The following is a 14375-nucleotide window of genomic DNA, read 5'->3' on the forward strand; positions in this document are numbered from 1 at the left end:
GTAGACTTCGACCCCAAAACACTCACATCTAGACCTGGGCGGACAACATTAGATACAGCGTAAGGCGTAATATTAATCGAAGGAAGTAGGACTTATCACCATTACATACCCTTCTATGTTATAGCTACTTACTTACGCTCCTTCCCCTGCTATGTCAGCAATCATGATATGTTTACGGTTATTTGGAATCATTGTTTGTACCTGTTTACTGATTGAATTTAGAACATCCAGGACCTAGCTAAAGCAAGGTAAAAAGGTCATTCGCGCCTTCGAGGACACTTCCAACCCCGATTTACCAAACTGGTCGACGGAAACGTTGAATTGGTTGACTGAGTATATTTGTTCGCCCTTGACTTTTCGACTACTGATGTGCTTCACTCAGACGTGTTTTTGGTGAATGCGAAGAAGATGGAAATGACTCGAATAATGAGGAAGTTGCAAGTGATGACGACGAGGCGATTATTCAGAGCCGTCGTCGTGCTGCCTCAGAACGTCTCCCAGTATCAGCAGCTCCTTAAGCTCTCAGCTTGTAGGTCCCCACTCACCACACCACCTGCTTGTCTGTTTTTTTCGCTCGTCGTCGCATCCACTGCATGCTGGCATTCTCCGTAACTGTTTGACGATGATGTATATCACAATAATGCATGTTATAATAATAATCTGTCTCTCTGCAAACTGGTTTGAGCGGTTGGATTCATTTGAAACCTGATGTGACGGTTGTCAGTGGTAATAGGCAAGAATAAACAGTTGCAAGTGTTGGGAAGCTTGGAGCTAGTCATTAGCAGCCTACTGCCCTTCTTCGATCCCACAAGTCCACCCAGCCCTTCGGACATGCTACCAGCCACAATAAGGGTGGCGCGAACTTACATGGACGAAAAGTCGTTACAAGGCCAAAATGAGTTGTCGCGCGATTATAAGACCTTTGTAACGTCTTTTCATTTTCAAGATCCCCTTGCATCGCCCTTCTCAACCTGTCATGAGGCTCAAGAGCAATTATGATGACTTTTTTGGCTAGTAAACGTATTACAAGCGGCTCGTAAGGTTGACCCCAATTTGGTGATGATGTTCAGCTCACGAATATCTACGTTGAGATCATCGGTGTGCTGCTTGCAACTCTGTGGGCAGCAGAGGGTAGGCGAGCCGAGAATGATTCGGACTTTGTACCCGCTCCCCCCACGTGCCGCGATGCGGCCAAGTGCATCTGGGTTGTCGTCGATTAACTTCAATGTCCCTGCGAGGTACAAAGGTCGTCATGTGTCCAATGATGTGAGCACAGGCACCGTCGTGAACACCACTCGCGACATTGAGCTGGATCCCATGGCGAGCTCCGGCGACACGAGCCAGTATACGTATCAGGAAGAGGAGGTCAAACACGATGATGTTGTGTAGCTGGTTTGATTGGATTCTCAGTATTATTTGAATGGGCGCCCGATTGATGTACCAAATACGGCAAACTTGAACGGACCAGTTTTCGTTTTAGGGAGAAGTACCCTCGTTATGCAGATCGAAAGGGTGAGCGAGCAAAATTGGCTTGTTTCTTTATTATACAGTATCTATCACTTCGAAAGCATTGCGAGGTATATAGGGTGCTGTGAGTAATTCCTCAGGAATTACTCACAGCTGTTTCGAAACTGTTTCGAAACACCCCCCGTTTCGAAACTGTTTCGAAACCGGCCGCTTACCGGGGCCGGACCACCCGGCGCTCGTAGCCGGCGATGGTTCCAGTCGGTCCGAATCCAGGCCAACTGAGCTTGGCGACAGGAACTCCGCGGAAGTCAGCGACGGCTCGGCGACGGCCTCAGTTGGCCGGCGAGGCCATGGCATCCGTTGCCGCAGGTATCCGGGAAGCCATGGGCCGGTCCCCGGAGTCACGTGTCGGTTTCGAAACCGGGTCGACCCCCGGCCGATTTCAAAACTCACACGTGTTTCGAAACCGGTTTCGAAACTGTTTCGAAACACGTTCAACTCACAGCACCCTAGAGGTATACAACCATTGTCGGGAGATACAACTACTTAATCTACTTGCTTAGCTGAGCTAAGATTATCCAACGAAGAAGCGAGCGGCATGAGGACGCGGGTGCCACCTACGGCAACCATCATGTTGACTCCTTGCTCTGGTACAAGGTAGTCTTCCACCCGCGAAACAATACCCTCGCTATCGGAAAACGGCATCTCGCGAATTTTGGGTTCCTCCATTGTCTCCAGCTCTTCGTGTAGGGCTGTAAGGGCTTCAAAGGTCGGGTCGCCGTCGTTCGGGTTTAAAGCCCTCCACAGCCCTCGAAGCGTCAAAGTTCTCAGCCCCCATCGACGCGGCTCTACGTCAGGACTGGGCTTTTCGTCGATATAAGGCAGTTGTTGCGCAGGCACCAGTATAAAAGAGTCGTAGACGTCCTCCCAAGCAGAGATGGGACTGCGGAAGAGAAGTTCGAAGACGCCATGCATGGTGGGTTCCATATTAGATCGCCGCGACAAGCTTCTACGTGTCCGATTGGCCAAAACCTTCGTCGCTAAAACGAGCAAGCGCTGAAACCCGCCATCCAAACACAGAGCAGGAGCGAGTTCCGACGGGAGATCGAAGTAGGCTCTCGCCACAGGATAGACTGTCGAATGTATCTGGGCAGTATTCAATAATTCACGTCAGACACTTTAGGAGCAAAAAGTATTACCTTTCTCAAAAGATTTTTGCTTGCCACCCGGAGCTGCCGTTCTGGATCATATGACAGAAGACCCAGGTCTCGTAGCGCTTCAACTGTGAAGGCCCAACCATGTAGGGGTCGATATCCTGTGTGTTCAAGTGTGCCTTGCGTAAGCAAGTCAATGAGCGTATTGATCGTCACTCTTTCATCATCGGCATCCTCTTGTAAAGATTCAAGCATCACAGAAAGAGTGTGGAAGGGAGTGGTGAGGCGAGGCGATAGCACCTTGTTGGCCAAGCGAGCGATATGTAGGATGATTTGTTGCGGGTGAAGTAAGGGCGTTGATGTGCAATGAGGAGGAAAGTAATATTGACCTGCGAGGTCTCGAAAGTCGGTGGCCGATGGACAGTGTGGTAGAAATGCACCGCTGAAGTTGTGGGCTTCGTCGTCATTGAAGCCACAGGAAAGAGCGAGCTCCGGCAGCTCCATCAGGGCAAATGCGGACATGGACTTTGACAGTTGCGGATTCAACGTTTGGGGTGTAAGAGTCCCCGTCACGAGAAGCTTTGCAATAACATCGATCCCATCCAACAGAGGACACCAGAAAAGAGTGTCTAACAGCTCTTCGATTGTGTCTCTGAGCCCCAGGCGGCCATCATATTCGCCATCCTCGGACAGAAGAAACTCATGGGCAGAGATCGCAGCATCGTAATCGTCGACGCCAACAAAAATATCGTAGCTACTCTTTTTTACGATATCCTGGAGGGAGTTCAGCTAAGATAAATAAAGAGGAGTAATCCTTACCCAAAACTTAGCAAACATTGCCAATATATTAGGCTGTCCATGCAACGCCGGGACCTCGAGAATATCTGAGACGCCCGACAAGCCAAGTTCTGCAGTATATTTGTAGACAAACGAGTACAATTGTCCGGAGACGTGAGACCGAATGTCCCACTCGATGTCGCTTGGTTGCCCTCGCATAATGGTGGTTGGGAAGCAGAAAAGCAGACACAAATGTCGGTCACGAGTCGCGAATGTGTTCGTCGAGGCCTTGTAGACGTCAAGGTGGGACCAGTCATCGTCTCTGAGAACACTGCGAGCATCGTAGTACTCTGCCAAAGTCGAGAGGAAGGTGCTCTTCCCGAAGCGTGGCGGACGAACCAACAGGGCAAAGTATTTAGCGGGTAGTTGAGCGATGCAGGCAGTTTTGTCCACATAAGCTTCAGGTTGGTTTATCAGATCGTTGAAAAGGTCATCAATATCCGGTAGCTTGATTGATTGAGTAAAGCAAAGAAATGAAAGGGTAAACGCGTACGTTGTGTTGAGAGGAAGCCTCGGCTCGGAAGGATGTGTCCGCAGAGGATGAGAAAGACGACGTTGTTGGTAGGCGCAGGCGCTTCCTACCAGGCAACTCGTCGTCTGTCTTGAGCTCTTCTGTATCACTCTCACTGTCTGAGTACCGCTTCAGCCGTCTAGGAGAGTGTCCCTGCGATGTAGGTGTTGTAGGTTGGGGAGATGATAGGCATTGATAGCGTATTGCGCGTCTTGAAGCCAGTTTCTAGCGCGCTTCGGAAGTCGCTGAAAGTGGGTGAAGTGGACAGTGGCAAGGGCACCGTGGCATACAACAACCACTGAAAGGGTCAGTTAAGCGTGGGAACGCGGCACTTCGGAACGCTGTCAATAATGGCCCAAAAAGGAATCCACTGTCACTCAGCTCATTCATCGCCTCTTCATCTCATCGCATCCTCAAGTCTCTCCGTTTCTCGTCGCACCATGCTCTTCTACCTTACATCGCGCATCGTCAGGTGCGTCTCCCTGTCCTTTGTGATTCTTGACTGCTAATCATAAACAGCGCGGTCGGGGCGTTTCTTTATCCTGGTTACGCGTCATATAAGACATTGAGTCAGCGGCCAGCGTCTGAAGAGGAGATTGAGCGATGGCTTATGTACTGGACTGTGCTTGGCTGCATAGTCGGTGTCGAATATGTTGCGGAGTGGGCCGTCTGCTGGTACGCCCTCCACTCTTTCATCGCCATCCGATCTTACCACCAAGCAGGATTCCTCTATACTATCCTATCAAAACACTCTTCCTCCTCTACCTTGCCCTCCCGCAGACCCGTGGTGCGACGTTCATCTACACCGTCCACCTCCGCCCTTTGTTCGCTGCACATGAGGCTGATATCGATTCGGCTCTTGCTCAGCTGCGGGTCTACGTCTACAACTTGCTCCAGTCCCAGCTTCGCTCATTATGGGCTTACTTGGGCGCTGCTGCTGGACAGACACCCGAATCTGGTCCCCCAACTCAAGCCTCTCCTCAGGCCGATCCCAACACCGCAGGCTTGAATTTACCTGGCGCAATTGGCAGTTTCTGGCGGACATATGGCCCGGGTATCATGGCCAGCGGCGCTGCCTTACTTCAGCCGGCAGCCGTCCCAACACAAGCTCAGCGTCCTGCAGAAACCCGATCTGTACTGGAGCGTCGTCGACAACTGGAAGCAGAACTCGCGGCTCTTTCTGCAGCCGACCCCATTGCAATGCCAATGCCATCCCCTTCGACCACTTATTCAGCACGAAGCTCTGATGCCAGTCTCCACCAACGGAATAGGGCAGACAGTTCACAATTCCGCTTTGAGGAGGTCGAGGTCCCAAGCGATGTCGAGGGTTACGACACGCGGGATGATTCAGATGGCCCGAACGCTGCCAGACCCTCGCCCGCCCAGCGCGGAAGCTGGTTTGCCTGGGGAGGTGCCGCAAGACAAGGCTATGAACGCGTTAAGACAGAGTAAACGGCTCTGGACTACATACTTAGTGACTCTGATCGCATCCAATCTCCTTTTTTACATCCATCGTTGCCCAACTTCTTGTATCCCATCTACGCCTGCATTGTATATTTACTTTTTTCCATTTATGACAATTCGTTTGAATCACCAGCAAGTCCCAGGCTACATGGTTGGTGATTTCAAGTTCGGAAGAGTAGATTACATCAGCTCCAATTCAGATGGAGATGTTAAGCAGATAGTAGTTAGAATCAAAAGGTGAGTTTTTCGACTACTTATGACAAAATATCTGAGGCCAATCGGCTACAGAAAACTGATTGAGTTTTAAATGCAATCCTCTAAGCTGGAGCTTGCATCGGTTCCTCAGCTATGTTGACGATCCATTTACACCAAGCCTACACGCAGCAAGTTTGTTTCTGCCAGCCTCAATCAGCAGACTCGATCGCTTTCCTTCGGATGATTCATGAAAAGATGGATCAACTTGAAGCAAGGTGCAGAGAATGCTGCGGTTCCATAAGGGCGTCAGATCTTCAGAATGATTGAAATTATCGCTGAACGTAAGTTGACCGACCGACACCGCCGTCTTACACGAGATGTTGGGTTGGAGGCCGTCAGATGGGAGCTGAAAAGCCAAAAAAGATGTGAAGAAAGGACCAGGTTCGATGCACAAGCCCGAGTAACGGGTGGTGTCACAGAGAATAGCAAGTAGGCAAAGAGGATAGTCGGAAACACGGAAGTCAGTGAGTTCGCCGCGTCGATACCAGAATAAGAATGCGACCCCATTGGCGGTAACATTTGCCCACGATTCAGCGCAGACGGACTGGTATCGAGGGATCGTCTCGGTGAGCAGCGTTTTGTAAGCCGAGGTTGCTTGAACGATCGAGAAGCAATGCCCGAGTCATTCTTGCTAAGCTTCTCCAGGCAGGTTTCAGTTGTGGGTGCTGGGTATGTGCGGAGACCTTATTCGAGCGGGTGGCGTTAGATTGTACATAGCGTCATCCGAATAAGGTTGGGATTGGCGATTCGGGTATCGTGGAATTGTCAGTCGGCCCACAATTCGTGGGTGCGTGTGGGCGGGCTCTCATGCCTACCAAGATGGGAAATCGAACCGGGGTTCGATGAATCCGAGACCTTCAGAACGAGAAGCTGGAAGTACTTTACCCACCAGCTGTCTGTGAACACTTGCTCTGTACGTGGACGTCAGATTGTCGTCAAAAGCCAAAGTTGGTGCCCACTAGATTCCGTGTGGTTTGCGAGCGTCCGTAAATGAATGCAGCGAAGAGGTGTTATTCGGCCGAACGCGCGACGTTCTACCCTACTATGAATATAACGTCCACCCTGGTGGCGGCTGCCTTTTCTGTTGCGCATAATGAAGGCAAAGACGCGCGTTGTGGCGCGTGTTGCCCGACTTGACCGAGAGTTGGTGGGCTGCGGGTACCTTCTGGACCACAAGCATCTGACATGGGAGGAGGAGAGCGTATTTATGGGACCTCATCTGGCCATATGTGGTGGTCAGCGACAGAATTCACCGAGAAATTCAAATGATCGTGATCGTGATCTGCCAAATACTGCCGCATGATTGCCGCCGAACCGCCGAACGGGACCAAATTGTCATCCTGCGAAGCATAAGAGTAATACACTATTCGTACTCCGTCACCTGCTTCGTTTCTTTCTTCCTTTCTATTTGACTGACTTATCTTTCTCTCCACCCACCACTATCCCTCCTCTCATTCAACAACGAAAACGTCCCAAGGCTATCGGAGCACAAACCAGAAGGAGAGACCCACAAAATGCCCCAGGCAGCGAAGAAGGAAATCTCCTCCCAACGACAGCAGGACAAGGAGTCTAAACGCGCCAGAGGTGCGTTGAACTGTTTTGCGAGCAAATTTTCAAATAACGATCTCTGTCTAGGCGCCCTCTCATGTGCAGAATGCCGTCGGTCAGTCTTTGACCGCCACAAACTCCAAGACGGCTGACATCCACCCTCAGACTGAAGCTCAAATGTGATAAAACTGTTCCATGCTCAAGGTGGGTATCGACGCCTAAGCTGGCCCTCTATTTTCTGGATGCGATCTTGGTTGTTTGCGCACCCCACGTCTTTTTCTGAATCCCTATCTCGACTGGAGAGCTAACGCTTCATTTCATAGCTGTAAACGACGCGGATGCTCCGCAATTTGCCCCAATGGGAGTCTTATTACTGGTGAGTTTCCTTCCTCGAACGATTGGGCCCTTAATCTTCGCATTAGGACAGGGCACGCGGTGGGTTTGCTCTCTGTCAACTCTTCGCCATTATAGTAACCCAAGCGCCGTAGATTTGTACTTGCCGACACGGAAAAGCTTCACCACAAGATCGCCACCATGAGCGACCGAATCAGGCATCTGGAGGACGCGCTTGCCGTTCTGCAAAGCACAGTCACCCCAGAACCCCACCCTCTCCTTACGCGCGAACTTCTGAAGATCAAGTCCAGCATCGAACTGCATGCAGCAATTGATGATGTAGATGCTGATATATCGAATCCTATACCAGAAGGAGAACAACCCGAAAACGTAGAGGATTATATCGATGCATTTGGGACATTAGCAATTCGGGAGGATGGAGCAGCGACTTTCTACGGTAGAAGTGCTGGTCATGAGGCGAGTTTTGTTCCTCAATCTCTCTCTCCTTTCATATTCTAATACCACACTGTTTTCAGAGTCTCTTGGCGGGGTGAAGTTCCGCAAGATTCTCCCTCTCCTTCTCCCGCTATGTCTACCATGATGGGCCCACAACGGCATGACAGTCTTCCCCTCAGCCCATCGTCTTCTCTGGCCGGCTTTGCCGCCTCTTTCCCCTTCTCCAGGTCATCAATGAGTCTTCCTGCGGGAATTGACCTTGATTTCTTGGCCGCAAGACTACCGCCTTTTACCGAAATTCATCGGTTATGCGAACTGTACCTCACCCAAGCGCCGTGGTTTTTCGGGGCCGTTACGCGCTCCCAATTGTCGGATGAAATCCTGCCTTTGTGGTTTCCCGATGATGCGCCACGACCGGCTTCCGCGCCGACTCTAGCGGGTGGTGGCGGACGGGGACTGAGCCCACCACCGGTGGGAACGGCGCATGATCTCGCATTGCTCTACGTGATACTCTGCTTTGGCGCGTTGGCAGACAGCAGTCTCCCTTTCCCGAGCGCTTCTAATGAAGCTATCTCGTCAATGGACGACTTTCGCCCAGACTCACGCGGAGGGTATGATTCTGGGCACTACTACAAGCTAACGAAAGCTTCTTTAACCCTCGAGCCCGTGCTGGAAGGCCCCCCAAGCGTTGCGACCGTACAGACGTTGGCACTGATGGCGATCTACGAGGGACTCCGTGCCGGAGAGAATAGCATCGAAAGCACCTGGGCGATCTTTGGGATGTCCACTAAGTTAGCGCAAAGCGTATGTTAGTCCTTGACGAAAACGAAGATGCTGATGCATTGTCTTAGCTTGGCCTTCGTAAATCCCTTCTTTGTCAGACTCCATAGCGCAGTTCGTTGACTTAATGTCTAGATCGCGATTGTGCTCGGTGGGGCCTCAAGCCGGCTGAGGTTCAGAAACGTCGCGCACTGTTTTGGGAGCTGTTTATTACCGATTGCTGGCAGGTAAGGATGCTGATCTTTCCGTTGGAACCCTTTATCATGAGACACACACTAGGCGCTCGCAACGGGCCGGCTTCCGACCTTCTCCCTTCCATTTGTCGACTGCGAGCTACCGCAAGATGTGGATGAGACTATTGCAGATGACGGCAAGCCGCAGTCCTCATGTGAGTTATTGTTTCCATCTGAAGCTTCCCGCCCTGCGGTTCCGCTTTGGAAGGCATGCTAGCGATAAGACTAATATATGTTGCATTATCCAGTTCCTTTTTGGAAAGCGCGTTTCGGTGCCGAATGCCTTTCCGCGGTCGTGCAAGGGACGCTGACTTCACGGGCTCCGAGGTACTCAATCATTCTCGAACTCGACCGGAAAGTCCGCGACATGGAATTCCCAAAATATGCCACGGGATCTCCCCCAGAAGGTGCCGGGTTCACACCAACGATGAGTCACTTCATGCCCTTCAACTATAGGCAATGGGGTGCGTTTTTCTTTCGTCGATATTAGTATCATGCTGACCCACTTTCAGCCCTATTGTACATTCACCGCTGTTTCTTCGCTCATGCGATTCAAAACTACCCGAATGACCCCATCAAAAGCCCATATGCGCCCTCGTTTTTGGCCGGTTATCGAAGTGCATGCGATCTTCTAAGTTCGCTGCAGCTACAATTTACCGCTTTCCCCACCGAAATCGCGCGTTATTGGGTTCTCTGGACACATGCATTCTCTTCATCGGTGAGTTGCCATCGAGTCAATGTCTCCACAACGGGCTAAATGGATCATAAGATAATGCTGTCCTCGGTCGTTACACATGCGACGCGTTCCAAAGTTGCGAAAGCAGCGTTACTTGAGCTGGGAAAGGCGTGCCAACTGTTTGAAGCAGCGGCCCATATTTGTCCTGGCTCCCGGGCCGGGAAATTCTTGCCCATTTTGCAGCGGGTGTCGAAGCGCGCCGCGTCGTTATACGAGGATGCGCTTAATGGTGCTCCAGCACCCATCCCAAATAACATATTTGAGCCGTCAAAGGTAGAGCCCAACGACGAGCTATCGATATTCAGTGGCAAGACACACACTGTCACAACAGTCAAGAAAAAGGCCCATAACGCGCCGTCTCCGCCATCCGCTCGGTCCACATCTGATTCTCCGACCCAACAGCCGCAGGTTGTCACAGACAACCCGTCGTTTGCAGGTGTCCACCCGAATCTCGTCAAAGAGCTCAACGGCTTTGACGTGACCCTGAATGCCCAGATCCAAAATGCCTATCAGTCGAATAGCTTGTATACGGAACAAGTGCTGGGCCACGGGCAGCAGTATCCGATGCAATCTTCTTATCAACAACAACAAATGCTACACGAACAAGAAGAGTATCGACGACAACAACAACAAGAAAGCGAGATGCAGTACCGTCAAGATGCCTACAGTCGGCCCTCGACGCATGCGGGTTATGAGTCATATGCGCCTTCGCCCATTTCACCGGCCCACTCCCAGAGCCAGACCCTGATGCATTCAACATCCCATCGGAGTCTCCGGCAGGTTTCCTATCAACAACAACAGCAACAACAACAGGACATCCCCATGCCCCCCAGTCGCTCCCTCTCGCACTCTCAGTCCCAGCGCAGCCTCCGCGAATCGTACAGCTCCTCCCGCCAAGAGGTGTTCGCCTACGACCCCGCGTCATCTGTGCAGACTTCGCTGCCAATGTCTGGTTACGTAAACGAGCCCCGCACTGCCTCTTATCAAACCCAAGCGCAGCCATCGGCGCAGTACTGGGCCCCCGCGTACCCGCAAGGTCAGCCAGAGCACCACTATGAGCAACATCGGGTCCCAGTCGACCAGAATCAATACTTGCGCCAAATAAACCTGCAGGTTGATCCGGCGTATGAGCATCACTACACCCCTGATGGCGCGATGCGGGGACTCGCGGCCGAAGACCCCAGACTCCAGGAACACTGGCAGGTGTACATGTCCAAGGTTTGTCTTGCTCTCTTCCCTTTTTCCCCTACTCACGTCCGCCGAGGTCGGGTCTCCGCGTATGATTCAAGATCCTTGATTTATTCCTCGTTTTGCTTTCCTTTCATGTTCTGTTGCCCTGCTTTCTCAACTCCCATGTATCAATCTACACATCTTATTTAATTATAAGTACTATATCTGTATTTTGTATTACTGATAGCTAGTCTGTGCTCGGCCAATGTAGACTGACATTCTCTTTCAGCACCATCTCACTTCAATTGTGTCCAGAGTCCTGACCAAAGACCTTTTTGTGTGTTCCCTCTAGTCCTTTCAATTATATCTCCCTGTGGATGTGTTCTGACCTTAGTCACTGGTTGGGGCTTTTTTGGGGCTGAGAACTGAATTGGACTTCAAGTTTCCCTGAGGGACATGATATATTTCTATTACCCCCCTTCCTTTCTGGCTTTTGTTCTTTTTCACTGTCCCAGCCTCATCTTGTGGCCAAGCCACACTTATATAATGTGCAGTAATGTGCTTATGCACTCATCCATGGTTTTTGCCTCTCCCCAGTCTCTTTAGCAATTTTACACATTTATATCTCCTTACTTAGTCATACATACTATCACAGATGGGCAAAGTATGATGGGCTAGCTAGCTTATCAGTGCTCTAAGTACTATAGACCTTTGCAAAGCAGCTTCCCTCTTGAGACCTGTTGTCGACACAACGCAACCTCCATCGGCACCGCGAAGAGGGACGCAAACAGTATCCCAGACGAGTCCGCAAAGCCCACCGAGCCAATCTTAAACTCGCGCTCCTGCCGCGCCCGTTCGATGTCGTGCGCCGTCTCAGGCGACGGAGGGTCCTGGTTGATCCGGTAAAAGACGTTGACACTGCTTTTCGTTGAGCATCCCTCAACAAAGAAGAAAATCGACGCACTATGCAGAACCACCACATATGCCCTCCAGACTGATCAGAAAGAACACCAGGACAATGCTCCACGCTTCATCCGTGTTCGAAGGGAAGATGCCGATTGCGGACTCGACGGTCAAAGTGAGGAAGATTCCGAATTGGACGATTGCGGGCAGCGGCAGCAGGTGCGAGGGCAGCGGCGGGAGACCGATGGAAATCGATGACCGGGAGAGGAAGACAGTTGTCTGGTAGACAAGTTGCCAGAGCGGGTAGTAGTCCCGAATCGAATGGATGATCTTGCTCAAGAATGGATGATCTGGAACTGGGTAAAGTAGAGTAGGTGCGATTCCTTGGTTGATGGTGTATTCGAACTGTGAACACGATTACACAGCGATTCGGGCACCAAAAAGTTGTGACCATACCAGGTAGACACAAACTACAGTCATATTAGCATTTGCTTCAAGTTGGAGGACAACACACACATAGAGGAAGCATGTAACGTATTAGCATTGGCCTAACAAGGCGCCATTTGTCATTAAGCGTAAGGTAGACGTGGTGTTTGTCGGCCAGAGGCCGAGAGCTGCCCTCTTCTTCCCCTGCAATATCTTCCTCGCCGGTGGCCAGTGCTGTGTATGCTGTGGTGTTGTCATATGGAGTGGTTGGACCAAATCCCGCTGGACTGGGAAGAAGGAAAAAGTACTATCACAAGTGTTGACGGAACCGGAACAGGAAAGCCGAATGCAGCTTACTGTAAGAGGAATGATCAAGGGCATAACCTCCAATGTCGACTCAGAGAAGGATTAACGATGCATAAAAGAACGCACAGAAGATAGTCCAACACCAACTCGGACGCCAAGACCGCGGACCTCCCACCATAAAAACGCGCCGACAAGTCCAGCCGCGCCGGTTCCGGACGAGAAGTAACTACAGTTGAACTGAGCAACATCATATGTATGACGTTGAGAGAGACGAACCCCACGCTATGTCCTGCTATTGACGGCGGAGAATAGGTTGTGGAAAGTTGCAAAAACGTCAACTCGCCCAGACCTTCAAGCGATGTTACACGGGAGCAAGATGGTGGGGGGGACACGCCCACCAGACGAGAAAGACGCAAGACCGATACCCAACAACCGCATGAACAGACTGTCGAAGAACGCGACGACCTTGAAGAAACGATTAGCCGATTCCTCCCAGAAACGATGGAGCAAGTACCAGCATTCCGAAGGCACTCAGAGCACAACACCCAACCAGTCGTTGGGTATACCGTATCCGGCCTTTCAGAAAGTATGGCCAGCCGACCTTGGCAACGAGTGCGGGCGCAATATTGCAGAAGGCGATGATACCTTTTGGCGTCGACGGAGGTACCAAGTCCAATGCGGCAGAGAGTATGATGACATACAGCACTGAGAAATACACTTTGGCGTGGCAACTGAAGTGAGGGCGGACCACACACCATTGTTTATAAGCCCAAACAGAAAGAACGAGCAGCCGAGTTTTAGCAGGAGTCCTAAAGAGCATATAGCAGTGAGGTGGACAAAGTAATTGTCACAGACCTTTCTCAGACTGCTGAATAGGAAACTCGTCCTCGTCAACGGACGCATTTCTGAGCAAGCTGCGCTCGGAGGCGATGGTTGGGGGCATTTCGTAGGCTTCAGTATTGGGGCTTACAGAAGCTACCATTCAAACTGCATGCCTCGAATTACGCGGTTGTGCAACGCAAAGATAACGTGGGTGAGAGCAGAAAGAGAGCAGGATTATTACGTCGTCACTGATGATGGGGGGTGATCGCTAGAATGTCTGGAACAATACAACAGTAATAGGCTACAACCTGGCTACAGTTGGGCTGGTGGCCTATGGGCCACAGCCGATAATAATAGATGATACCTATAAGCTGCAAGATCTCATCTCCCACCTCTTCGTCGGGCCGCTAAAGGCCCTAATAGGGGAACCGGTGCGGGCAGTGGCCCCCAAGGCAAAGCCATCATCGGTCTCAGCCCCAGGAAATAATTTGGCTGAGCCTCCCATTCAATCATCTTTTGCCACTTTTTTGAACAAAATGAAGGAATAGTAGAAAAATAGTTACTCACGTAGCAGGGTAGAACGAGGTCGGTATGGCGAACGACAACAACCTGGGGACCACTTGAATACGACTCGAATTCTCCGCTACCCACGGCTATCTGCGGTATGGTGTTAGAATAAGTCAAGTCTGCTGTAGATCGTCCAGGAAGGACTGTTTTCGTAAGTTTCTGGCTCCGAAACTTTGATTTTCTCGTCCACTTACCACGACAAGCAAACATGCGGTTAGCCCCAGCACAGTAGGCAAGCGAGGTTGCAGCGTCTTGTGCAAGGTATATGCCTCTTCCGAGAGCTGCACCATGAGTAAGAGGATGGCCACCGACACCGCCAATACGAAAACCGCCAGTAAGAATGCTGACAATCTGTCAATTACTGTGGAAAGCTGTTGAAGTGCTCACGATTCGATGTTGTTGTCCGG

The 14375-nt window shown here is 51.0% G+C and overlaps 4 protein-coding genes across 4 annotated transcripts; 2 read left to right on the forward strand and 2 right to left on the reverse strand.

The window, feature by feature from the left end:
- Positions 1 to 2013: 2013 nt before the first annotated feature.
- MIND_01178800 (uncharacterized protein) lies at positions 2014 to 4359 on the reverse strand (the record flags this gene model as incomplete). The annotated part of the gene is made up of 5 exons (XM_037368301.1): positions 2014 to 2613; positions 2667 to 3395; positions 3441 to 3905; positions 3952 to 4088; positions 4260 to 4359. The coding sequence occupies 5 exons, from the start codon at positions 4357 to 4359 to the stop codon at positions 2014 to 2016; spliced, it is 2031 nt and encodes a 676-aa protein (XP_037215227.1).
- Positions 4320 to 5421, forward strand: MIND_01178900 (Protein YOP1; the record flags this gene model as incomplete). The annotated part of the gene is made up of 3 exons (XM_037368302.1): positions 4320 to 4441; positions 4489 to 4644; positions 4692 to 5421. The coding sequence occupies 3 exons, from the start codon at positions 4320 to 4322 to the stop codon at positions 5419 to 5421; spliced, it is 1008 nt and encodes a 335-aa protein (XP_037215228.1).
- A 1781-nt stretch (positions 5422 to 7202) lies between these two features.
- MIND_01179000 (Fungal-trans domain-containing protein) lies at positions 7203 to 11071 on the forward strand (the record flags this gene model as incomplete). The annotated part of the gene is made up of 7 exons (XM_037368303.1): positions 7203 to 7272; positions 7324 to 7351; positions 7402 to 7440; positions 7560 to 7612; positions 7659 to 7671; positions 7725 to 8046; positions 8106 to 11071. 7 exons carry the CDS (start codon positions 7203 to 7205, stop codon positions 8121 to 8123), a joined length of 543 nt encoding a protein of 180 aa, XP_037215229.1. The 3' UTR covers positions 8124 to 11071.
- A 574-nt stretch (positions 11072 to 11645) lies between these two features.
- On the reverse strand, positions 11646 to 13561 carry MIND_01179100 (Protein BTN; the record flags this gene model as incomplete). The annotated part of the gene is made up of 11 exons (XM_037368304.1): positions 11646 to 11862; positions 11909 to 12252; positions 12304 to 12317; positions 12364 to 12580; positions 12631 to 12657; positions 12706 to 12805; positions 12856 to 12928; positions 12978 to 13044; positions 13094 to 13284; positions 13335 to 13388; positions 13435 to 13561. The coding sequence occupies 11 exons, from the start codon at positions 13559 to 13561 to the stop codon at positions 11646 to 11648; spliced, it is 1431 nt and encodes a 476-aa protein (XP_037215230.1).
- Between the last annotated feature and the right edge of the window lie 814 nt (positions 13562 to 14375).

This window comes from Mycena indigotica (assembly GCF_014461135.1).
Source record: "Mycena indigotica strain 171206Taipei chromosome Unknown Mind.scaff0011, whole genome shotgun sequence".
Taxonomy (NCBI): Eukaryota; Fungi; Basidiomycota; class Agaricomycetes; order Agaricales; family Mycenaceae; genus Mycena; species Mycena indigotica.